This window comes from Talpa occidentalis, unplaced genomic scaffold (assembly GCF_014898055.3).
Source record: "Talpa occidentalis isolate TD23 unplaced genomic scaffold, MPIMG_talOcc4v2.1 talOcc4.7, whole genome shotgun sequence".
Classification (NCBI taxonomy): Eukaryota; Metazoa; Chordata; class Mammalia; order Eulipotyphla; family Talpidae; genus Talpa; species Talpa occidentalis.
In genome coordinates this window covers 109,344,021-109,368,033 of record NW_023605083.1, presented here as the reverse complement: position 1 = coordinate 109,368,033, position 24,013 = coordinate 109,344,021, and the positions used below count along the sequence as shown (strand labels likewise).

General features: G+C 41.1%; 2 protein-coding genes and 2 non-coding genes across 14 annotated transcripts in view; 1 reads left to right on the top strand and 3 right to left on the bottom strand.

Moving 5' to 3' along the window:
- TEX14 (testis expressed 14, intercellular bridge forming factor) overlaps window positions 1–7,538 on the bottom strand; it is a 91,739-nt gene extending 84,201 nt beyond the window's left edge. For all 9 annotated transcript variants that reach the window (XM_054689713.1, XM_054689715.1, XM_054689710.1 and 6 more), the window contains exon 1: window positions 7,383–7,538. The gene's annotated coding sequence lies outside the window, so the exon portion shown is untranslated. The remainder of the gene's footprint in view (window positions 1–7,382) is intronic.
- Window positions 2,206–2,369, bottom strand: LOC119233221 (U1 spliceosomal RNA). The gene has a single exon (XR_005122360.1). It is a non-coding gene; the product is annotated as a U1 spliceosomal RNA (small nuclear RNA).
- Window positions 3,572–3,735, bottom strand: LOC119233100 (U1 spliceosomal RNA). Its single transcript, XR_005122261.1, has one exon. It is a non-coding gene; the product is annotated as a U1 spliceosomal RNA (small nuclear RNA).
- Window positions 7,539–8,027: 489 nt separating the features above from the next.
- RAD51C (RAD51 paralog C) overlaps window positions 8,028–24,013 on the top strand; it is a 51,186-nt gene continuing 35,200 nt past the window's right edge. For all 3 annotated transcript variants that reach the window (XM_037493388.2, XM_037493389.2, XM_054689175.1), the window contains exons 1-6: window positions 8,028–8,186; window positions 9,960–10,218; window positions 11,339–11,505; window positions 13,732–13,865; window positions 14,895–15,026; window positions 21,888–21,954. In XM_037493388.2, coding sequence (XP_037349285.1) covers window positions 8,069–8,186; window positions 9,960–10,218; window positions 11,339–11,505; window positions 13,732–13,865; window positions 14,895–15,026; window positions 21,888–21,954 — 877 coding nt within the window. In that variant the 5' untranslated portion in view covers window positions 8,028–8,068. The remainder of the gene's footprint in view (window positions 8,187–9,959; window positions 10,219–11,338; window positions 11,506–13,731; window positions 13,866–14,894; window positions 15,027–21,887; window positions 21,955–24,013) is intronic.

The window sequence follows — 24,013 nt, the reverse complement described above, 5'->3', positions numbered from 1 at the left end:
ATGAGTATTTCATAATATAAAGTCTTTTTAAAGAAGTTTTAAAAAGCCACCCCTCCCCTCCTGATTTTGAGTACCCTCATATGTTGAGACCCTAGCTTCCCATCTGTGAATGGTATAGCTCACATATTGTGGTGATCTTTTTCTCCTTTCCTTTCATATCCCACATTTAGTCCCCAGCAAGTCATCTTGGTTTTTCCTTAAAAACATGTTCAGAATCTGACTCCTTTCTCACAACCTTCAATGTCATCACTTTAGTGGAGGACACTCTGTTTTCTTGACTAGAAGACTGTAGTTGCCTTCCTAACTGCTCTCCCTGCTATTCTTAACCCCTCAGTTTATTTATACAGCTGTAGAGGGCTTCCTTGGTGGCACAAGGGGTTAAGACACAGCGCTATGAAGCTGTCCGCAGCCACTGCAGCACAAGTTTGATCCCCCTCCAGGGAGCAACTCATATGGCCCAGCAGACCTCTGTTGTCTCGCCCGCTGCTCCCCTCAGCAGTGTATTTCAGTCAATCTGCCTGTTCTACTCCCTACTCTGTCTCTGGCGAATCCTCTCACACACACCCCCCGCCCGCATCTCTGGCCTGTACCCCCGTTCTTGTATGCATAAATAAATCTTGGGCCTCCCTGGTGGCACAGCGGTTGAGCGCTGGGTTGCAAAGCTGCCCGCAGCCTCTGTGGCGCCGGTTCGATCCCCGGCTCTCCACGGCCACCAGAGGAGGGTCCTGCATGGCACGCAGACCTCTCCTGCCGCCCACTACTCCCCTCAGCAGTGTGCTTCAGTCCTTCTGCCTGCTCTGCTCCCCGCTCTGGCTCTGGTGAATTCTCTTACCCTCCCGCGCTTCTGACTGTACCCAATGCTTGTATAAATAAAATAAAATAAATCTTTAAATAAACAAACAAATAAATAAATAAATCTTTATTAAAAAAGATTTTAAAAAATACAGCAGTAAAGATCCTGCCAAAGCTAAATCAAATCATGTTACTCTTCTGCTTGAAACAAACCTAACACAACTCTGAGAAAACAAAAGCGGGAACATCCCCAATTTTATTTTTTTGGACAGGAAGATTACTTCCTGTCCAAAGATTACTTGATTGGTAGATGTTAGGGGAGGACAAGTGATAAAGTAGAGCCCACCAGCAGCACAGGGTCCATCCTTCCTCCAGGGGGCAGCACTTAGGGATGTGTGCTGATGGACTCACAGTCATCTAGAAGAGTGACTTTTTCATCAAGTCTTCTTTCAAGCCCGACATTACATTAACCTTGGTAAAGCCCCACTTCTTAGAGATGCACATCTTCTGTCAGTCAGGGCATGTGAACTGGGCCTGTGTAGAACCTAAGTCACAAGCCTTTGTTCTGCAGCTTGATGCAGACAGACATAATGACTTGGCCAATGGGGACCCTGAACACTGCCCTGGGGCTTTTTGAAGGTCTGGAAAAAGCCCCAGCACAAGACAACTAGTTGGTGTGCATGATATGGAAGGAGTGGAGCCACACTCAGATATGAAAGCCGCCTTTGCTAGTTTTGTACTGTGTATTTGTTGGCACAAATAAGGTGGCCTCCATGGCTTCAGAGAGCTGCTCCCATTCATTTCACATCATGTAAAACTTACTTTTGACTTTTTCTGTTCCAGGTAGAAGATGTGGATCTTGGCCCCAGGCACACCTTGGCAGAAGTGAGACTTTGGGTACCATTTATTCTTAAAATACTGGTAACATTGGGTAGGTTTGGCAGATCATGGTAATACCAGAACCTGGCATGCTTAATGTAAAGGACCAATTTATTTTATGAAGACAGCATCACTCTGACACCCTAAACCAGATAAAACCCTGTAAGAAAATTACAGATTATAATCCCTCATGGGCGCTGACACAAAAACCAACTATTTCTTTTCTTTTGCTTGTGATTAAATTTTTCATTTTTCTTTATAGTCATGTATTTCTTAATAATTGCAAACCATATTCAGGAATATACAAAATCCATAATCCATATTGTTCAAGGGTTTATCCCAGGAATAGAAACTGGTTTATGTAACATTAAGATATTAACATTTATGTAATTCTGTTTAAAAAGATGACAGATATAAAGAAGCCACAACAGGTAAGCAATAATTAGCGATAGCAAGCACAATAAAAATAACAACCCTCTTAAAAACCTAATAAACCTGACATGAAAATAATTCTGCTTTTAAACAAAACCAATACAGGGGAGAGCGCGAACGCAGTCCCCCACTACCACAAATTATGCAGTCGAGTTTCCCACATTTGGGGAAATCGCAGGGGTCAGCACATCCGGAGTGCAATGGATAAGCCTCGCCCTGGGAAAACCACCTTCGTGATCATGGTATCTCCCCTGCCAGGTAAGTATGAGTTGCTCGCCGCCACCGCCGCTTCCCCTCGGATGCCAAACACTGCTTACACACGGTCACTTTCCTCAGGCGACCGCTACACAGCCACGCACAGAGTAACGATTTCTCCAAACGACGAAAGCATAAAATAGTATTTTGGATGCCAGAATATTTACAACGATTCTAAATATATGTATTAAAATGTGAACAAGATCGCCCGACACTGTGCTCATTTGCATATCCCAAGCCCCTTTCGTGACGTCACCAGAGCGCGCCTGACAAGCCGCGGGCTTTCTGACGTGGTGGGCTGAGTACAGGCCCACCAGACATGTGCACCACGGTCCAACAGCTGGGAACATGTTACCTTCGTTTGTGACAAGAAATTCTGCAGACGCGATTAACGATTTGAGACCAGGAGATAATCCCAAATTACCCAGGGGGGCCCATGTAGACACAGGCTCCTTATAAAGTGAAACAGGCGAAATAACAGGGCGGGTGTCATCCGAGGGAAAGACACTACATTGCTCGCTTTGGAAATGGAGGAAGGGACCACAACAAGCTAAGCTTTTCGGAGCTGAAAAAAGACAAGAAAACATTCTCTTGCCAGCGACACAAATCCAGTCTTTAGGCTTCTGATGCGTGGAAGTATAAAATGGGTTTGTTTCTTTAAATCTGCAACTCTATAGTAACATGCACCAGCAGCATTAGGGGGAGATGCCTTTGGGAGCGAAAGTAGAGCTGTAATGTCTAGGACATTAAAAAAAACTAAGCCCCGTGTGCTTTAACATTTATGGGGCCTCCCCGGTGAAGTAGGGGTAAAAGACAGCGCTATCGAGCTATCGTCAGGCACTGCAGCACAAGTTCGATCCCAGCCGGCCAGGGAGGAACCCACACAGCACAGCAGACCTCTCCTGACTCGCTTGCTGCTCCCCTAAGCAGTGTATTTCAGTCAGTCCGCTCTGCACACTCTGGTGAATTACTCAGTCTCCACACCTCACACAGTGGACAGTGCTTGTCCCTAGCACAGATTCATTAGAGAGAGTGTCATAAACCAGAATATAGTCAGAAAGCAAAAAGTGAAAGGCCAGCTAATTCACAAAGTGAAAACAGCACGTTAATAAAAAGCACCTAGAATAAAACACCAAAAGCTATATGTGCAAGGACAAACGCTAATATGAAGCAAAGTGAAAATAACAGTTGCCTCTTTTTGAGAGCATAAAACCAGGGGAGAGCGCGAACGCAGTCCCCCACTACCACAAATTATGCAGTCGAGTTTCCCACATTTGGGGAAATCACAGGGGTCAGCACATCCAGAGTGCAATAGATAAGCCTCGCCCTGGGAAAACCACCTTCGTGATCATGGTATCTCCCCTGCCAGGTAAGTATGAGTTGTCAGCCGTGCGCAGCACTTCACCTTTAGATTCAAACCACTCTAAGTAAGACCCGTTTTTCTCATTCAGTTTATCGACATCCTTATTTCTGGAGTAAGATGTTTTCAAACAAGTTTAACTATGCAGCATCATTTTATGTATTTAGGAATTACCAAAATCCTAGAAAATACATGCATACCAATAAGATAACCAGCAGTCACCATGCTTATCTACATATTCTACGCCCCTTTTGTTGATGTCTTTTGGCTCAACCTTTTCATAATAGCAGTGGCACTGTTCAAATGAAATTTAAAGTTAAAGGCCCACTACAGATTTACAGATAACCTTGATAAACAGTTCCTTCCTTCAAGAGCTTGGAGTTAGTTACCTCATTTTGATGTCTGTTGCAGTTAAATAAGCCGGTATCCATGTAACTGAAAAAGTCTGAATAGATGAAATTTAGCAAAACTGCATTTGAGGATCCAATCCCTGAACTGCTAAAAATATACTGTCAGCTCAGGGCTTCAGGCATAAATACAAAATAAGCTCTCTTTCATATGCATAGGGCAAATGATCACCCTTAACCTGAAAGATGATTGTGCAAACATTAATTCTAACTTTGAACAAAGGAAACTACAAAAATATCACAAAGTGCTCCAACCTACACTACACTCTTAGAGAAGTCGCAGGGGTCAGCAGAACTGGAGAGTGATGATGGCTCTCACTGTTCAAAACCAACTTTGTGATCAATTTCTCCCCTTCCAAACAAGAATAAATTATATTTTGATGTATCCCTAAAGCTTTCCATGCTTAACACTACAAGCACAGGGTCCTCCCCTTTGTTTTTTCAGGGTTCTCTGAAATAGCCACAACAGGACTACTACAGAATTCATTCTACAAGAAATTCCTGAGACCTCTTGGACTCATAGTCTTCAAAATAGAAAATACCACCTCAGGCAATGATTACTAAGTCACATGTTCCACACCCATATAATAAATATTATCAATCGTCTCAATCCTCCCCTTCCTTCTTCACTATAAACTAGAATTGGAGTTTTCAAGTTTAACTGTTCAACTGTGTCTACAAGATCATCAAGAACTAGCCCATTCCCCAAGTCTTTTATCTTCTAGTAGTGCTTTCTTCAATAACACAGAGCCCACTGAAGGGCCCATAATCTTCACATTGTTATGTGCCTAGTTAAAATATCCATTCAAGACCAGTCTGCCTTAGGGTAAACAAGTGACTCTTACAGTTTCTTGTAGTTCAAGCAGGTTAAGAACACAGAAACCCCCCTCCCCCGCAGACCTTAATATCCATTGAAGAGAGCCATAACAGTTGATTAGAAAATATAAGGAGATAGGTGTTTCTCAAATACCCATAAGTTATCATAGATAAAGTGGACAAGCTTCTTAGTTCATTTTAAGATTGCGAAAACTGTGTTGCCAAAACCAGAGCAGACAATAATCAGAGATTAATATCACATATAAACAGGCATTAAAAATAAGTCAGCATTAGTCTGCTCAGCATTAGTCGAACACAGCTGCTAGGTGTTCAACAGGTTTCATTCAACTGAATACACACATTAGAATTTTTTTTTAAGGGGAAAAGACTAACATTTATTATCTTCCTTTTCTGTGTTAAATGCTTTATGTTTGGGGCCTCCCTGGTAGCACAAGGGGTTAAGATGCAACCTATGAAGCTATCCGCAGCCACTGCAGCACGAGTTCGATCACCGGCCAGGGAGCAACACACATGGCGCAGCACACCTCTCCTGACTTGCCTGCTGCTCCCCTCAGTAGTATATTTCAGTCAATCTGCCTGTTCTGCTCCCTGCTCTGTCTCTGGTGAATCCTCTCACCAACGCCCCGCCCCCCACCTCTGGCCTATACCCCAGTTCTTGTATGCATAAATAAATAAATCTTTACACAAAATAAATGCCTTATGTTTGTTAACTTACTCTTTCAACAATCACATGGAATATTATCTCTACTTGCAGATGAAGACACTGAGTAACTTGCTGAAAAGCTTACAATTGGTAATTTCCAGGGATGTGATACAAATCCAAATCTGTATGACTCCATAATGGCCATTGCAGTGCCCCTTAAATTTTTTCATCAAGAAATGACAAATTACAAAGAAAATGAAAATCATATTCCCGGGATACTTTGGAAAACTACTGAATATCCACTTTGAACTGGATCTGTCTTCAAAGTCTTGTTTGCCTCTACAATTTAATTTTATATTTGTATTTTACTATACAATATATTAATCCTTGTTTAATGGAAAGGTTTTAAAAGACCAGTTAAATCATTCAATTCTTTCCTCTCAAAAAGAATAATTGCTGAGAAAGCCTTGCACTACAGGAAGGTACATCTTCCTTTGTGTAGTTCCTCGTGCCTGGCCTCAAAACCTGTATCCCAATTTGAAAAGTTGACTATAGCACAAACTACATTTAAAAAATCTTAAGGGCCTCCCCGGTGGCGAAGCGGTTGAGCGCTGGGTTGCGAAGCTTCCCGCGGCCTCTGCAGCGCTGGTTCTATCCCCGGCTGCTCCCCGGCCACCAGAGGAGGGTCCCGCATGGCGCGCAGACCTCTCCTGCCGCCCGCTGCTCCCCTCAGCAGTGTGCTTCGGTCCTTCTGCCTGCTCTGCTCCCCGCTCTGGCTCTGGTGAATTCTCTCACCCTCCCGCGCTTCTGACTGTACCCAGTGCATGTATAAACAAAACAAACACACAAATAAAATAAATAAATAAAACATGCCTCTATAAAAAAAAAAAATCTTAAGATTGATGATGATGAAAACGACAATTATTACTGTCAACTCAATGGCCTGAATAAGATATAAATAATACATAATTGCATAGCTACAGACGGCGTCAAGCAGTTAATGAAACACAATTCCGACCACGACCGATCCACTGAGTTTGACCAAACTAAATGAAGAGCTATCCTGGAACATATTAACACCATCTCTTTTTAACCCAACACCCTGGTTCCTTTAAAATCATAAGCATGAATTCTTCCTGTAGACATTTATGTAATGATTGCTATGTGCCCAGAAGCAAATCAAGCTAGAAGTTAAACAATGTACTGACTAGCAAACAAATCACACTTGACTATTACCATGGGACTGTCCCTATCTACCAAAATGGAGGACAAAACTTCTCGTATCTTCCACTCTCCCACAGTGGGACTTAAAATTCGGAGATAGTTCTGGGTAAAAGATAGGGTGCTGGGTTTTGGATTTGGCTTCGAGAAAACTGCACCGAATTTCTACGTCCTCGTTTTCCTCAACGCTGTGAACGCTTGAAATGTGTGGGATTTGTGTAGAGCTCAACATATTTCCTTCCTTAAATCTTAGGTATTTAAAGAGCTCTTACTTGCAATTTTTAGGGAGTTCCTTTTAAGCTGGGAAAAATTAAGGTTAAAAATAACAGCCAAAAGGTAGGGGATGAGTTACTCTCCCTAAGCAAATCATACTCTCCTAAGTAAGGGAAGAATTTGGAAACTATCTTCCAAACTGCTTTTCAGTCCCCTCAAAATTGACTATTTTCACAGCGGCCCCTCCCCAACTCTGTATTATAACCACAGCTCCTTTGTAGGCCAACTCTTCCCTCTCAGGACCAATGGACCAGGGCCCAGGCAATCCTGGGACATTACTTGCCTACTTGTTCAGCTACTTCTTAAAGTAGGCAGGCCGCGAAGAACTAACGGTCTCAGATACCACAGTGCTCCAGAAGCCACTCGCCGGAAGGCGTGAATGTGAGCGGGGATTGGGCGCCGAGCTCGCCCCACGGCTGTGGGGGGGCTGGACCACAATGCCTCGCGAGGGTAGGGCGGGAGCCGGAAAGGCAGCAGACAAAAGGGGCGGGTTGGGGGGGGTGGCGCATGAGCCGGGACTAGAACCCCATAATCGAGAAGCGGATTGATCTCCATATGACCCTTCCATGTCCCACCCCTGCAACTGGTCAGTGTGTCACTGCTACTGGCAACCCCAGTTTCCATCACAGGTCCGGGCAAAGGTGAGGACATGTAATGTGTAAAATCCAGCGAGCCTGGCTGTCCAAACTTTGGTTTCCAGCCATCTTTTTACTGTCAGGATGCAGGTCTCATGGGGACACCCTGCAGGGGACTCGCAGAAATCACGACGGAAATGGCGCCAAGCCAGGAATATCGAGCGGAAAATCTGCGCAGCGCGGAGGCTGGAGGCCGCGTGCAGCCAGGCCGCAGCCCCGCCCCTTCCGCCCTGCGCGTGACGTCATCGGCGCGGGCGGGCGGGCGGCTTTTGCGCGCCGGGGGCTGCGCCGCGCCGGCTCCGCTCGATTGCGCGCCTAAGCGGCAGGCGCGGAAATGCAGCGGGACTTAGTGAGTTTCCCTCTGTCCCCAGCGGTGCGGGTGAAGCTGGTTTCTGCGGGTTTCCAGACTGCTGAGGAGCTCCTCGAGGTGAAACCCTCCGAGCTCAGCAAAGGTAACGACTCCCAGCGGCCACCTGAGGGCGCCGGCCGCCGTCGGTGACCGTCAGTGACGCCTGGGTCTTGCTTCTCCCGCCTTCAAGCTTCAGCCCAGATTCTGCTGCCGCCCGTCACCCGCGTTTACCTTGGAACGGCCCCTTGACGCCACTTAAAAGTAGCCTGAATGGTTAGAATTGTGGTTTTGAAAACATTTACTAATTGCTTCCTCTGCCGGTGCCTGCTGAGCATTTAGGGGCTACATTATTTATACTCAGAAGTCACCTTTTCCCGTGGATTATTATGTCCAGTATGTAGATGAAGGAACTGATGTTTGGGGAAGTTAACCTTTTATGGTGACTGGGCTAGAAAGTAGTGGGGCAGGGTTGAAACCTAGAGGGCTCTCAAATCCAAGAGTCAGGGATTAAATTTGGGAAATGCAGAAGGGCCATAGGACTAGAGACATTAAGAGTGGGGAAAGGAAGTAGACCCCGCCCCAGCCCTACCCCCCACGTAGAGAAAGCAATAGAAAGGAGACCCAAAACCTCACATTCCGGAACACTAGATTTATACATTGGTGGGAATCACAGTATCCTAGCATGCAAAAATGAAGTTGGCTGGGGTCATTCTCACTGTGTATATGACACTACCTACTGCCCAGAATTGTGCTGTTAAGGTAGAACAGAACTTTAAGTCATCGAGTTTATTAGTGGAAAATAAGGGGGTTTCAGTTCACCAACAAGCCTACATGTAGATCCAAATAAATGTTAACTAGTTTTAAATCTTAAATCTCTGGCTGTTTTTCCCAGTTTAATGGCTCTTTTTATTTCAACAAATTGGTTTTACAAAGAAGAAATGAGAGAATCTGAATAATAGCTAACAATTATTTGAGCATTTTTGGGTAGTTTTGGCATTCTATCCGGCTTTTTACATGTATTGTCTCATTCCCGTTTTAAAGAAGAAAAAGACCTGAGGCACAAACAAAATGACCACATGGTATGTGGAACTGTCAGGATTCACAAGCCCAAGTGATCAGATAGCAGTTGAAGCTATTAAATTGGATAGGATTTTCATTTCCTTATCACCATTTATTTTGTTGTTAGCACCATATTTATAGTTCATTTTCTTATCAAATAAAGCAGTCACTTATCAAACGCCTAAGTGATATCCTCACCGTTTTTATTTTTTTAGCAGCTTTTATAATTGCCATTTTCTCTTCTGAGGCCATATTGTTGGATAGGTATCAAATTGTGTACTTGAAAAAGTATGAATGTGTTGTTTACAGTATTTGTGCATCAAATAATTATTTTCATTATATAGGTTAGAGTGATGAATGGATTTTTTATACCCATGTTTTAATTTTGAGTAGTATAGGCATTTCTTAAAGTTGCATCTTGTTTTAAGCAGTTTAAAGTGGCCATTTTCTTTCTTTTCTGAAAAATAATTTATAAGAACAAAATAATTATGGCTTCATAAGACCAGAGGGGGTAATTAAAGGACTGATTGCTAGTACATTTTTTATTTTTACCTCCTGTGATACCCTTGTAGGTACTCAGAAATGCTTAGATAATTAGGTTTCTGAATTCTTTTTCTAAGGTAATAAATCTTTAAAACATGTGAAGACTAAGAAAACAGATAAATAGCCTTATTAACTTGGAAAATCAAAGTTGGAATTTTTATGTTTCTTTTGTCATCACTTCTGTTATCTAAAATTAAAATTAATGAAAACTCAATACTATGTTAGACTGTTTTAAATTTGTAAAATCAGTGTCTTTTTTTTCTTTAACTTTCAGAAGTTGGGATATCTAAAGAGGAAGCTTTAGAAACTCTGCAAATTATAAGAAGAGAATGTCTCACAAATAAAACAAGCTATGTTGGTACAGCTGAGTCAGGCAAGAAGTGTACAGCACTGGAACTTCTTGAGCAGGAGCATACCCAGAACTTCATAATTACCTTCTGTTCAGCTCTAGATAATATTCTTGGGGGTGGAATACCCTTAACCAAAACAACAGAAATTTGTGGTGCACCAGGTGTTGGAAAAACACAATTATGGTAAAACAAAATGTTCCCCTCTTCAGGGTGGGCTTAATAACATTTTTTGTAAGTAACAGAGTATTACATTGTGAATCTACACTCAGTATGTGTTCTTAACTGTGTCTATGTGTGCAAAATAAAAATAAGTTTATTTGTGGTACTGCAGAACCCCACCTTGATAAAGCAATATAATTATTTTGATAATCAGATTTTGTTATACAACATTGTAATGCCATTGAGGTGAACATGCAGTCTCTGCTTTATTATAGAATTAATTTGAGCATGTATTTGAAAGTAAAATTTTTTTTTTTAAGAAACAATTTTCTTTCTTTTTTTTTTAAGATTTATTTATACAAGCACTGGGTACAGTCAGAAGCGCGGGAGGGTGAGGGAATTCACCGAGCCAGAGCGGGGAGCAGAACAGGCAGAAGGACCGAAGTACACTGCTGAGGGGAGCAGCAGGCGGCAGGAGAGGTCTGCGCGCCATGTGGGACCCTCCTCCGGTGGCCGGGGAGCAGCCGGGGATCGAACCAGTGTTGCAGAGGCTGCGGGCAGCTTCACAACCCAGTGCTCAACCGCTGCGCCACCGGGGAGGCCCAGTAAAATTTTTTTTTAAAGATGTATTTATTTATGCATACAGGAACTGGGGTACAGGTCAGAGGTGTGTGTGGGGGTGAGAGGATTCACCAGAGACAGAGTGGGGAACAGAACAGGCGAATTGACTAAAGTACACTGCTGAGGGGAGCAGTGAGCAAGCCAGGAGAGGTCTGTTGTGCAATGTGGGTTGCTCCTTGGTTGGCTGGGGATTGAACTCGTGCTGCAATGGCTGCGGACAGCTCCACAGGCTGTGTCTTAACCCCTTGCGCCACCAGGGAGGCCCTGAAAATAAAATGTTTAAAAGTAGATCTACTTATGATAAAAAGGATTTCATTCCCAGAAGCCTAAAAATCACTAAAAAGTCCTTAATCGTGGTTCTATGGGCATACCTTCTTCCTAACCCAGTGTATTCAGAGCCTTGGAGAGTATATTTGTATTTATAAAATATTTAGTAGTATCCAGTGGGTGGTGATCTAGAGTTTGAAAAACCCCGCTTTAGGTATTCATTATGATTTCTTAGTTTGACTTCTTTTTTTGACAGTATGCAGTTGGCAGTAGATGTACAGATACCAGAATGTTTTGGAGGAGTGGAAGGTGAAGCGGTTTTTATTGATACAGAGGGAAGTTTTATGGTTGAGAGAGTGGTAGACCTTGCTACTGCCTGCATTCAGCACCTTCATCTTATAGCAGGAACTCATAATGGAGAGGGTAAGTTAGCAAGTGATCCTCTTTGTTTTTGTATAACAAAAGTAATTTGCATTTGTATCCCTCTCAAACTTAGGCAAGGGACCATTGGAATGTGAACCTTAGTGACTTTATTGTGTACTAGGATTAAATCTCTTGCAAAATGAGAAATGTTAAATCCTGGACTAGCCTCTTTTTTCCACTTTTCGGCCCTCCCTTCTTACTGCAAGAGCTCTGAGGCAAAACCTGTGTATGTATTTCAATATATGACTTCAATTCATCATGCTCCTACCTGTCAGATGTAAACTAATGTTGGATACCTTACTGGAAGTAAATGTATTCAATACATTCAGTAGAGATTGACTTCCATATTGGATTTTCAAAAACCAAAAGTAGCTTTGAGAAACTATGTCTGGAAATGCTTGAAACTTTGTAATTGACTTCTTGATTGAGGTAATTGTATTAAAGTGTCTGGGAAATATTTTTTGCACTTGTTGTGTAGAAATAGTGTTTTTTTTTTTAAGATTTAATTTATGCATACAAGAATTAGGGTACAGGCCATAGGTATGGGGGGGGGTGAGAGGATTCACCAGAGACAGAGTGGGGAACTGAACAGGCAGATTGACTGAAATACACTGCTGAGGAGAGCAACGGGTGAGTCAGGAGAGGTCTGCTGTGCCATGTGGGTTAGCTCCCTGGCCAGGGATCGAACTCATGCTGCAGTGGCTGTGGATAGCTTCATAGGTTGCATCAACCCCTTGAGCCACCAGGGAGGCCCATGTTGGTTTTTTTATTTTTATTTTATTTTATTTTTTTAAAGATTTATTTATTTATTTATTTATTTTTTTATTTATACATACATACATACATACAAGCACTGGGTACAGTCAGAAGCGCGGAAGGGTGAGAGAATTCACCAGAGCCAGAGCAGGGAGCAGAGCAGGCAGAAGGACCGAAGCGCACTGCTGAGGGGAGCATCGGGCGGCAGGAGAGGTCTGTGCACCATGTGGGACCTTCCTCCGGTGGCCGGGGAGCAGCTGGGGATCGAACCGGCGATGCAGAGGCTGCAGGCAGCTTCGCAACCCAGCACTCAACCTCTGCGCCACCAGGGAGGCCCTTTTTGTATTTTCTTTAAATGAGTGTATTCAGCTGGGTATTTTTATTTTTGTGGGAGTGTTAGGTATCCTTTTTAACTTTTTTTTTTTTAAGATTTATTTATTTATATATACAAGAGCTGGGCTACAGGCCAGAGATGCTGGGGGTGAGAGGATTCACCAGAGACAGAGGGGGAAACAGAACAGGCAGATTGACCGAAGTACTCTGCTGAGGGGAGCAGCGGGCCAGACAGGAGAGGTCTGCTGCGCCATGTGGGACCCTCGCTGCCTGGCCGTGATCAAACCCGTGCTGCAGAGGCTGCGGACAGCTTCATAGTACAGCGCTCAACTGCCTGTGCCACCAGGGTGGCCCCCAATTACATTTTTAAATGCAATAATTTTTTTTACTGGCTGCTCTCTGAAATATATACAAGACCAAACTGACTATTTTAAAAAATTAATCCTAGGAGAGAATTTTATATGTTTTTTTCTTAAATAGTATTTAAGGGGAATAAATGCTTTTATTTTATTTTTTTTTTAAAGATTTATTTTATTTATACAAGAACTGGGATGCAGGCCAGAGGCGCGGGAGGGTGAGACAATTCACCAGAGACAGAGCAGGGAGCAGAACAGGCAGACGGACCGACGACACTGCTAAGGGGAGCAGCAGGCGAGGCAGGAGAGGTCTGCCACACCATGTGGGTATCTCCCTGGCCGGCCAGGAATCGAACCCATGCTGCAGAAGTTACGGACAGCTTCACAGCACGGTGCTCAATCTGCTGCGCCACAGGGAAGACCCAAATAAATGCTTCTTTTGATTATTACTTTTCTCTCTTATAGTCCTACAACAAAAACAAATTATGTTACTTCTATTTAATGGCAGTTACTATCTAGAAATATGAAAAAATAGAAATTAAAATTCTAGTTGCATATTTATCAACAATTTCTAGATAGCCAAATATATAAGAAGGTAGAAAGATAAAAGATCAGGAATTATGAAGTGATAGTTTGTTGTCATAATTTTACTATACTTTTTATCATTCAATTGAGTTATTCACAGTGAAGCATTTTGTTAAAAATACTGTTTTTTACAATCATCAACATAATAAAACAGGTTAAACTAATTATTTTAAAGTTGTTTGATTGTTTATTTCAGAGTACTCAAAAGCTTTGGAGGATTTCACTCTTGAAAATATTCTTTCCCACATTTATTGTTTTCGTTGTCGTGACTACACAGAGCTACTGGCACAAGTTTACCTCCTTCCAGACTTCCTTTCAGAACATTCAAAGGTATGACACAAACCACTGAAATATAACTAACCAATATCTTTGGCAGTATTAGCATGAAAAATGGGCAACATAGCCATTTCAGAAAGTCTCACTCTTAACTGTCCTGACTTATTTCTATTTATTTAACAAATATATTTATATAGTCACTCACACGTTCTCTCACTCTGTATTTATATTTTTTAATACCCATAGCAAGAATTAAAAGACTAGAGAAAGAGGTTCTGCCTCCAATAATGGTGGAATAGTTTCTATGAAGCAAATTCTATAGAAAGGTAAAATGAGGCGTTTCTTTGCCCCTCCCTGGCTGAGTTCCACCAGCCTGGGAGTCCCACTTTATTTCTGTCCCTTTTCTCCTCAATAAACTTTCTTTATCTAAAAAGAAAAAAAAAAAAAAGTAAAACAAAAAATAAAACTACCCTTTTGCTATTGCTTCTTAGCACCTGTCCCTAAAATTGATCACTATTAATAGTTTTTTCTGTCATCCCAGGTTTTTAATAGTTTTTTCTGTCATCCCAGGTTTTTATACATATTGCAATATCTGTTACTCTTGTAGTGAGGGCCACATCAGACTCTTCTAGGTTTATCCAAATGTCCATCCATATATCTCTATGTTCTTAAAATCTCGTGGGGTCTTTATTGATCCTTAGAAAAATATTTGCAGTAATTTTACTGCAACCTCAGTTTTTTCATATTTCCACAATTTGAATAAAGATGGTATATAGTTGTAAATTATAAGAAAATTGTAATTACTCCTTTTCCTTTTTGTTATTTTTTAAAGTTGATAAATTATCAAACCAAGAGGGCTTTTTAACTTTTGGTGATTACTGTAGAAAGCACTGGATGAGTGATTTATAACTCTAAAATAAAGCCTTTGGAGAATCGAAAATAAAGTACTGATATTATGTTTTTTTTTTTTTCCTGCAATGGACTGTATTTGGCAAAAATGCCAAAATTAAATGGTATTTTTGGATGCCATTTCCTTTGTTTTTAATACCAAAGCTAATATTATTTCTTCTGTGTTTAATTTAGGTTCGATTAGTGATAGTGGATGGCATTGCTTTTCCTTTTCGTCATGACCTAGATGACCTATCCCTTCGTACTCGATTACTAAATGGCTTAGCCCAGCAAATGATCAGCCTTGCAAATAATCACAGATTAGCTGTAAGTATGACTGGTCAAGAGATTTTTACAATAATGTTAGAATTATATAAAACATTAATGTCTACAAAATAGAATTTGCCTGACTTAAAGCAAATAATTCAGACATAAAGTTTTGAAGTTTGGTTTAGTTTCTATAAAAAATTAATTCTAGTCCTAATTCTTTTGTATCAGTTTTGTAAAATAACAAACATAATCAAGACACCATATTTTAAAAATGAACTTTGAAAAAAATGCTGCCTTTGGTAATTATAGTGGTTTTTTCTAAATAAAAGGGATGTTTTTCAGGCAAGCTCTTCCAACTACCCCTCTTTTATTTTTTTACTCTAAATCTTTTTTTTTTTTTTTTTTTTTTTTTTAGAGGCATGCATTTTCATTTATTTGTTTGTTTGTTTTTTGTTTATACATGCACTGGGTACAGTCAGAAGTGCGGGAGGGTGAGAGAATTCACCAGAGCCAGAGTGGGGAGCAGAGCAGGCAGAAGGACCGAAGTACACTGCTGAGGGGAGCAGCGGGCGGCAGGAGAGGTCTGCGCGCCATGTGGGACCCTCCTCCAGTGGCCGGGGAGCAGCCCGGGATCGAACTGGCGCCGGCGCCGCAGAGGCTGCGGGCAGCTTCGCAACCCAGCGCTCAACCGCTGCGCCACCGGGGAGGCCCTCTAAATCTTGATTATTACATAGTGTATAATCATAGATTCAGACAAATAGAAACATTGCTTTGTGTAAACAACCTATACATTTGGAGATAGAGCTAACTTCTAGTTTTGAAATGTGAAGAGCGAGGTAAAGATAATCTTAGATGTGAAGAGGTAGAAACGTCTTTTTGTTACTGCCTATTTGTCATCACTTCACATTCTTCAGTCCCATCCCACCATTGACAAATATACATATATGTTCTAGAAGGGCATTTGGAGGTCAAATTGTTTAGTTTGATTTTCTTGTCTTTCACCTGATTAGAGTTCTTATTACATACCCGTAATAGATCATAAATAAATAAAGAACCCTTCAATAAAATCATTTCAAGACTTAGCTCTTTTCTTCTGAATTTTTATGTCATATGCTGAAAGGTAGTGTTAACATTTTCTTAATATTAGCGAAGAGCTCCCAACAGGGGGCGCTCAAGACAAATGAATTGCAGAGTTTGGTTTTTTTGGTTTGTTTTTAATAGAACTAGCTTATTTTCTGATTAAAAAGAGTAAACAATAACGTGAACAGCACCCAGTATTTACGAAGAGTAACACATACTAATTTTTAACAAAATATATCCAGATAAAAGCATACTAAGTGTGATTCTGCTTTTGAGAAAAATTAAAATTGTCTGTACACTTACATTTATTTATTTATTTATTTATTTATCTATTTATTAAAGATTTATTTTTATTTATTTATTTATACAAGCACTGGGTACAGTCAGAAGCGCGGGAGGGTGAGAGAATTCACCAGAGCCAGAGTGGGGAGCAGAGCAGGCAGAAGGACCGAAGCACACTGCTGAGGGGAGCAGCGGGTGGCAGGAGAGGTCTGCGGGCCATGTGGGACCCTCCTCCCGTGGCCGGGGAGCAGCCGGGGATCGAACCGGCGCTGCAGAGGCTGCGGGCAGCTTCGCAACCTGGTGCTCAACCGCTGCACCACTGGGGAGGCCCTACACTTATATTTAATACATATATATGAAGGAAAATATCTGAGCAGCCCAAAACTTAAGAGTTGCCACTTCTGTGTTGCTGTTGAGTCTCATCAGCTCTTTGCAGATTTTTGTGATCAGTCCTTTATCAAGGAGTTGCCACTTCTAGAGATAGGATTTTGTGAGGTTGAGTACCTACTTTTCCCTCTTTATAAATTGCTTGATAATAAGTATGTAAAATCTTTGATAGTAAGTGCATTTTATAATTTTATTTATTTAAAATGCTTTTTATTTATTTATGCATACAAGAAATGGAGGGTAAGCCAGAGGTAAAGAGATGAGAGGATTCACCAGAGACAGAGTGAGGAGCAGAACAGGCAGATCTACTGAAATACACTGCTGAGGGGAGCAGCGGGCAAGACAGGAGAGGTGTGCTGTGCCATGTGGGTTAGCTCCCGGTCCAGGGATTGAACTCATGGCACAGTGGCTGGCAATAGCTTAATAGCACTGAGACTTTAATCCCTGTGCCACCAGGGAGTATTTCCCCCCCTCCATTTTATAATTTTGTTATATAGACCTTGTTGTAAAAACAGTTTGAATCAAAACAATCAAAAATCTAGAAAGTAAGCAATTATCTATATTACACAGAGATGATTTTGCTGAGCTTGGTGTATGTATTTTTCCAAGCTTATTCTGTGCATACACTGAGATCATATTATGCATGCTGTTATGTAAAGCAGTTTTATTTTTTTATTAAATATATTGTGAATATCTTACCTATATATGTTACTAATTAGTGTACTTTGCCTTAATAGATACATACAGTCTGCCATTGTGTGATTGCAGTATAGTATATAATCAGTGCTCCCTATTGATTATCTTTAAAACTGGCTTCAATTTTTTCATTAATGAACAAGTTTACATATGCATTTTTATTCATCTGTCCAGTTAATTCTGAAAATATTAAGGCAAAGGAATATCTCTTTTTAAACATTTTGATATATATTACCAAATTACCCTCAGAAACTTTCTTCCTCAGCTCTTTATATGAGAATTCTCATTTTCCCATATCTTTACCAGCCCAGTCTTTTATATTTGTGCCAAACTGATATGAAGAGAACTTGTAAAGATACATTTATTAGCAGAAAATTTTTTTTACCATTTTATTGATACGTATCTTTCTTTCAGTTTTAGGTTTAACTCTATAGTTTTTTTAAGTGCAATCAACCAGAAGGCAAGAATGAAGAGGAATAATTTTCCAACACTCCTTGTAAAGTCAAATATTAGATTTCTTCTTTGGAGAAGAATAGCCTCTTTACTGTTTATGAGATTTTCTGAGTGGCAAAAATTACAAATTTTTCTCCCATATTGCCCCTTTCAGTCTTCGTTGCCACAATCAGACAGAAAGAATGACACTTTTTTCTTGCACCTGTAGTGTAGATATACCCTTTTAAGGTATACAATTCCATGATGTTTAGCATACACTAAATTGTACAACTATCAAATTTTAGAACATTTCCATCACCCCAAAAAGAAATCCTTACCTATCACTCCCATTCTTCCCTCAGCCTCTAATAACTACTAGTCTGCTTTCTATATTTATGAATTTGTCTTTTCTGATTCTTTCATATAAATAGAATCATACAATATGTGGTCTTTTATGTCTGACTTCTTTCATTTAGCATAGTGTTTTCAAGATTTATACATGTTATACCATATATTAGTATAATTTTTATGTCTGAATAGTTTTGCATATGATCAGTATACCACATCTTGTTTATCTGTTGAAGAATATCTGATGGCAAAGGATTTTTAAAACAGTGAAGTTCATCATTTTAAAGTGATATTTTACTATTTTAAAGGTTCATTCTATGGAATAATCACAGAATTTTCTTTTTTTTTTTAAAGGTTTATTTATTTATGCATACAAGAACTGGGGTGTAAGCTAGAGGTGCAGGAGGTGAGAGGATTCACCAGAGACAGAGAGCAGAACAGACAGATGTACTGAAATACACTGCTGAGGGGAGCAGCGGGTGAGACAGGAGAAGTCTGCTGCTCCATGTGGGTTGATCCCTGGATGGCCGGGGATTGAATTTGTGCTATAGTGGCTGACGGTAGCTTGGTAGCACTGTTTTTAACCCCTGCGCCACCAGGGAGGCCTGTAATCACAGAATTTTCATTTGTATCATGGTAAACCCAACATTTTTTTTTTAAAGATTTATTTATTTATGCATACAAGAGCTGGGGTACAGACCAGAGGTGCGGGGGGTGAAAGGATTCACTAGTGACAGAGTGGGGAACAGAACAGGCATATTGACCTAAGTACACTGCTGAGGGGAGCAGCGGGCGGGTCAAGAGAGGTCTGCTGTGCCATATGGGCCACTCCCGGGCCGGCCAGGGATCGAACTTGCGCTGCAGAGGCTGTGGAGAGCCTCATAGGTTGCGTCTTAACCCCTTATGCTACCAGGGAGGCCCCAAACGCAACATTTTTACAGAAGTGGTGTATTTATTTTATAAATATTTGCTAACAGTGCAAATTCTAATTTGGGGATGTTGAACAGCTGGTAAACCAGTATGTCTATTTACATTTTCCTCAAAATATGTAATGGAAAAACTACTTTCTAAAGCAGTGCTGTCTGATGGCACTTTCTTCAAAGACAAAAATTCTCAGTCTAATACAGTAGTTGCGTAGCTATTGAAATATGGCTAATGTTACTGAGGAACTGAATTTCTAGTTTTTATTAGTTTAACTTTAAAAAGCTATATGTGGCCAATAACTACAGAATTGGACAATGAGCCTCTGTCCAAAAATGCTAATGTGTAAAAAATACTTGATTAAGTAAATATCCTAGTTGGGAGGGTTTAAAGACTTGGTAGTAGTTAGTCATATATATAAGTCAATTGCCAACTTAAATTCCTGCTTAGGGTCTCCCTGGTGTTGCAAAGGATTAAGACGCAACCTATGGAGCTGTTCTCAGCTGCTGCAGCATGAGTTCGTTCCCCAGCCAGGGAGCTACCCACATGGTGCAGCAGACCTCTCATTGTTCACCCACTGCTCCCCTCAGCAGTGTATTTCAGTCAGTCCACCTGTTCTGTTCCCCACTCTATTTCTGGTGAACCCTTTTTACCCCCCACATCTCTGGCCCGTACCCCAGTTCTTATATGCATAAATAAATAAATCTTTAAAATAAAAATCCTGCTTAGCTTGTTTTATGATGACTGGTAAAGTAATACTTGGGAAACAGAGGGGAGAGGAACTAGAAAGTCATGTCACCCACTTGGTACCTAAATGAGACCTAGGTGAATCACAGGCTTATCTTTTCTAGATAAGCAAATATTTTAAGGTTTTACCACAGTAATAGGAATAGCCAGACTTTTTTTTTTAATTTATTTATTTTTGCATACAAGAAATGGGGTACAGGCCAGAGGTGGGGGGGTATGTATGAGAGGATTCACCAGAGACAGTGGGGAACAGAACAAACAGATGTACTGAAATACACTGCTGAGGGGAGCAGCAAGCAGGACAGGAGAGGTCTGCTGCGTCATGTGGGTAGCTCCCTGGCCAGAGGGCTGGCTGGCTGGCTGAGGATGAAACTCGAGTTGCTTTCCCTGGTGATAGCTTGATAGCCCTGTGTCTTTAACCCTTGTGCCACCAGGGAGGCCCTCTACATTAAAATTATTGTCTTTCAAAACATGGAAACTTTTCTACGGACCACTGTGTAATACAAAATAATTGTTATTCTTGAAAGCCATGTGTGACTAAAGCACCAGCGGTAATTATTACCAGCAGAGCCATGATTTGAGGCCATTTGTCCTTATAACTAAGTGGGTTTTATTTTTGTTCTACTTATACTTTCTTTATCATTTTTAGGTCTTCTCATTTTTTGTCTGTTTCTTTTTCTTTCTGTGAAATTATAAATAGTAGTACTGTATTTGTCTCATCCATGAAAATGTAATCTTTGAGTTTATTTATTAAGGATTTTATGTCCCTTTGTATAAATATTCTAGATTGTCAGTAGTGGTAAAGAACACATGTTCAGGGGGCCTCCTTAGTGGCACAAGGGGTTAAGCACCTGCACTTTGAACAGTCCATAGCTACTGCAGCACCAATTTGATCCCAGGCCAGGGAGGTGACCCACATGGTGAAGCAGACCTCTCCTGTCTCACCCGCTGCTCCCCTCAGCAGTGTTTTTAGTCAATCTGCCTTTTCTGCTCCCCACTCTGTCTCTGGTGAATCCTCTCACCCTCCCTCCCCCACACCTCTGGCCTATACCCCAGCTCTTGTATGCATAAATAAATAAATCTTTAAAAAATAAAAAAAACAACACATGTTCAATCTTTTCTAAGCTTCTGATTTCTGATGTGTTAAACTATAATAATAATAGCAATACCTCATAGAGTAGCTGTGAAGATTACATAAGATAATGAAAGTTAACGCATTTAGTATAATTTCTGACATGTATTAGTACTCAGTAAATTTTTGTCATCACTACTGATGTTGCTACTATCATCCTTATGGCTTGTACAAAACTTAAAACTTGTAGAAATCTTGACTTATACAAAACTTAAATTTTTAAAGTGAGGTTTTTTCCTAGTGTTTCCAGTTATGAGGTTTTTATGCATGTTGTCTTTATACCTGTAGATATTATCTGTTACATTTTTATTCTGCCATTTCTACAATAAGAACATCTTTGCCCTTGTCTGAATGTCTGAATCACATACAGTGTTGTAAAGCAATGTTACATCAATAAAACTAAAAAAAAAAAGTTTAATGTTCAGTAGAATCATGTTTTCATATAAGTACTCATTGGCTTTTTTTTTTAATGAGAAAATTTTTCATTATTTAAATATGTTTTTCTTGGGACCTCCCTGATGGCACAGGGGTTAAAGTCTCAGTGCTATCAAGCTGTCACCAGCCACTACTACGTGAATTTGATCCCTGGCTAGGGAGCTAACCCACATGGTGTAGCAGACCTCGCCTGTCTTGCCCACTGCTCCCTCAGCAGTATATTTCAGTAGATCTGCCTATTCTGCTTCTCACTCTGACTCTGGTGAATCCTCAAGCCCCCACCCCTAGCAACTCTGGCTTACATCCCAGTTTTTATATACATACGTAAATAAAAATAATTAAAATATATATAGGTCTTTCTTTTAATTAGATTATTCACAGAACTAAAATAACAGACCTATTTACCTGATAATGTGGGGGTAAGACACGCCTGTTTTTCTCACATTTTGTTTTTGTAGGTAATTTTAACCAATCAGATGACAACAAAGATTGATAGAAATCAGGCCTTGCTGGTTCCTGCATTGGGTAGGTAATTAATTAGATAAATATGTTTAAACACAATTTTTCAGCCTCTTTCATATGATGCTTGTTAAGTATTATAATCTACATGAAATCTAGCATGGAGCACAGTGCCCTTAGATACTGGCCCATCCTTTCAGTTTTTTAGCAAACATTTGTTCAGTATATAATATCTGGCAGCTATCATATCAGGTAGTGAGCATATGAATGTTGATAAGATGACTGTTCCCCTCAGGAAGCTTTCAGCTATAGGCAGGAGGAATGGTGAATCATTTAAATACAAATTGTGTTACAGTGATTACCGATTTTTCCTAATCTCAGTCATGGTTTTATTAGAATACTACTCCTGAAGATTTGTTTCTACTAAAATCTTTAAGAATGTTGTTACAGGAGGGCCTCCCCGGTGGCGCAGCGGTTGAGTGCTGGGTTGCGAAGCTGCGCGCGGCCTCTGCGGCGCCGGTTCGATCCCCGGCTGCTCCCCGGCCACCGGAGGAGGGTCCCACATGGCGCGCAGACCTCTCCTGCCGCCCGCTGCTCCCCTCAGCAGTGTACTTCGGTCCTTCTGCCTGCTCTGCTCCCCGCTCTGGCTCTGGTGGATTCTCTCACCCTCCCGCGCTTCTGACTGTACCCAGTGCATGTATAAACAAAACAAACCAACCAACCAGCAAACAAATAAAGCATGCCTCTATAAAAAAAAAAAAAAAAAAAAAAAAAGAATGTTGTTACAGGAAAGGCCATGTGAAGACATAGGGAGAAGGTAGCCATTTATTAGCAAAGGAGAGAGGTCTCATGAGTACCACCCTACTGACATACTGATCTTAGACTTCCAACCTCCAGTAGAAGTCACTGGGTTGAGAATAGACTGTTTTAAGTAGAGACTCACTTAAAATATTAAATCGTAATACAGACAACACTACTGGCAATGTCTTAAATCAATGAATAATGTATACATGTACAATGTAATATTTTTTGGCCTTAAAAAGAGAGAAGTCCTACTCTGGAGGACATCATACTAAGTGAAATAAGCCAATCCTAAAAGAACAAATACTGCATGATTTGCCTGAGGAATCTGAGATAGTCAAACTCATAGAAATAGAGTTGATAGTGGCTGGGGGCATGGGTATAAGGAAACAGTTGCTTTTCAACAGGTATAATGTAAGTTGTAGAGATTTATAAACATTGTGTCTACAGTTAACACTGTATTACACACTTAAAACTTTGTTGTAAGATAGATATAATAAAAAGTTGCTCTAAACTGCTAAAAAAAAAATTAAAGTAAATTAGTACAGTTAAAACTGTTTGGTCAGTGGGCCTCCCGGGCCACCAGAGGAGGGTCCCACATGGCGAGGAGGGTCCCACATGGCGCGCAGACCTCTCCTGCATGGCGAGGAGGGTCCCACATGGCGCACAGACCTCTCCTGCCGCCCGCTGGTCCCCTCAGCAGTGTACTTTGATCCTTCTGCCTGCTCTGCTCCCCGCTCTGGCTCTGGTGAATTCTCTCACCCTCCTGCGCTTCTGACTATGCTTGTATAAATAAATTATACAGTGCTTGTATAAATAAATAAAAATAAATCTTTAAAAAAAAAACTGTTGGGCCTCCCCGGTGGCGCAGCGGTTGAGCGCTCGGTTGCGAAGCTGCCCGCGGCCTCTGCGGCGCCGGTTCGATCCCCAGCTGCTCCCCGGCCACCAGAGGAGGGTCCCGCATGGCGCGCAGACCTCTCCTGCCGCCCGCTGCTCCCCTCAGCAGTGTACTTCGGTCCTTCTGCCTGCTCTGCTCCCCACCCTGGCTCTGGTGAATTCTCTCACCCTCCCGCGCTTCTGACTGTACCCAGTGCATGTATAAACAAAACAAACAAACAAATAAATAAATAAAAAAAAAAACATGCCTCTAAAAAAAAAAAAAATAAATAAAAAATAAAAAAAAAACTGTTTGGTCAGGGCCTCACTGGTGGTGCAGGGGTTAAAGTCTCAGCGCTATCAAGCTATCACCTGGTGCAGCAGACCTCTCGGGTCTCACCTACTGCTCCCCTCAGCAGTATATTTCAGTAGATTCGCTTGTTCTGCT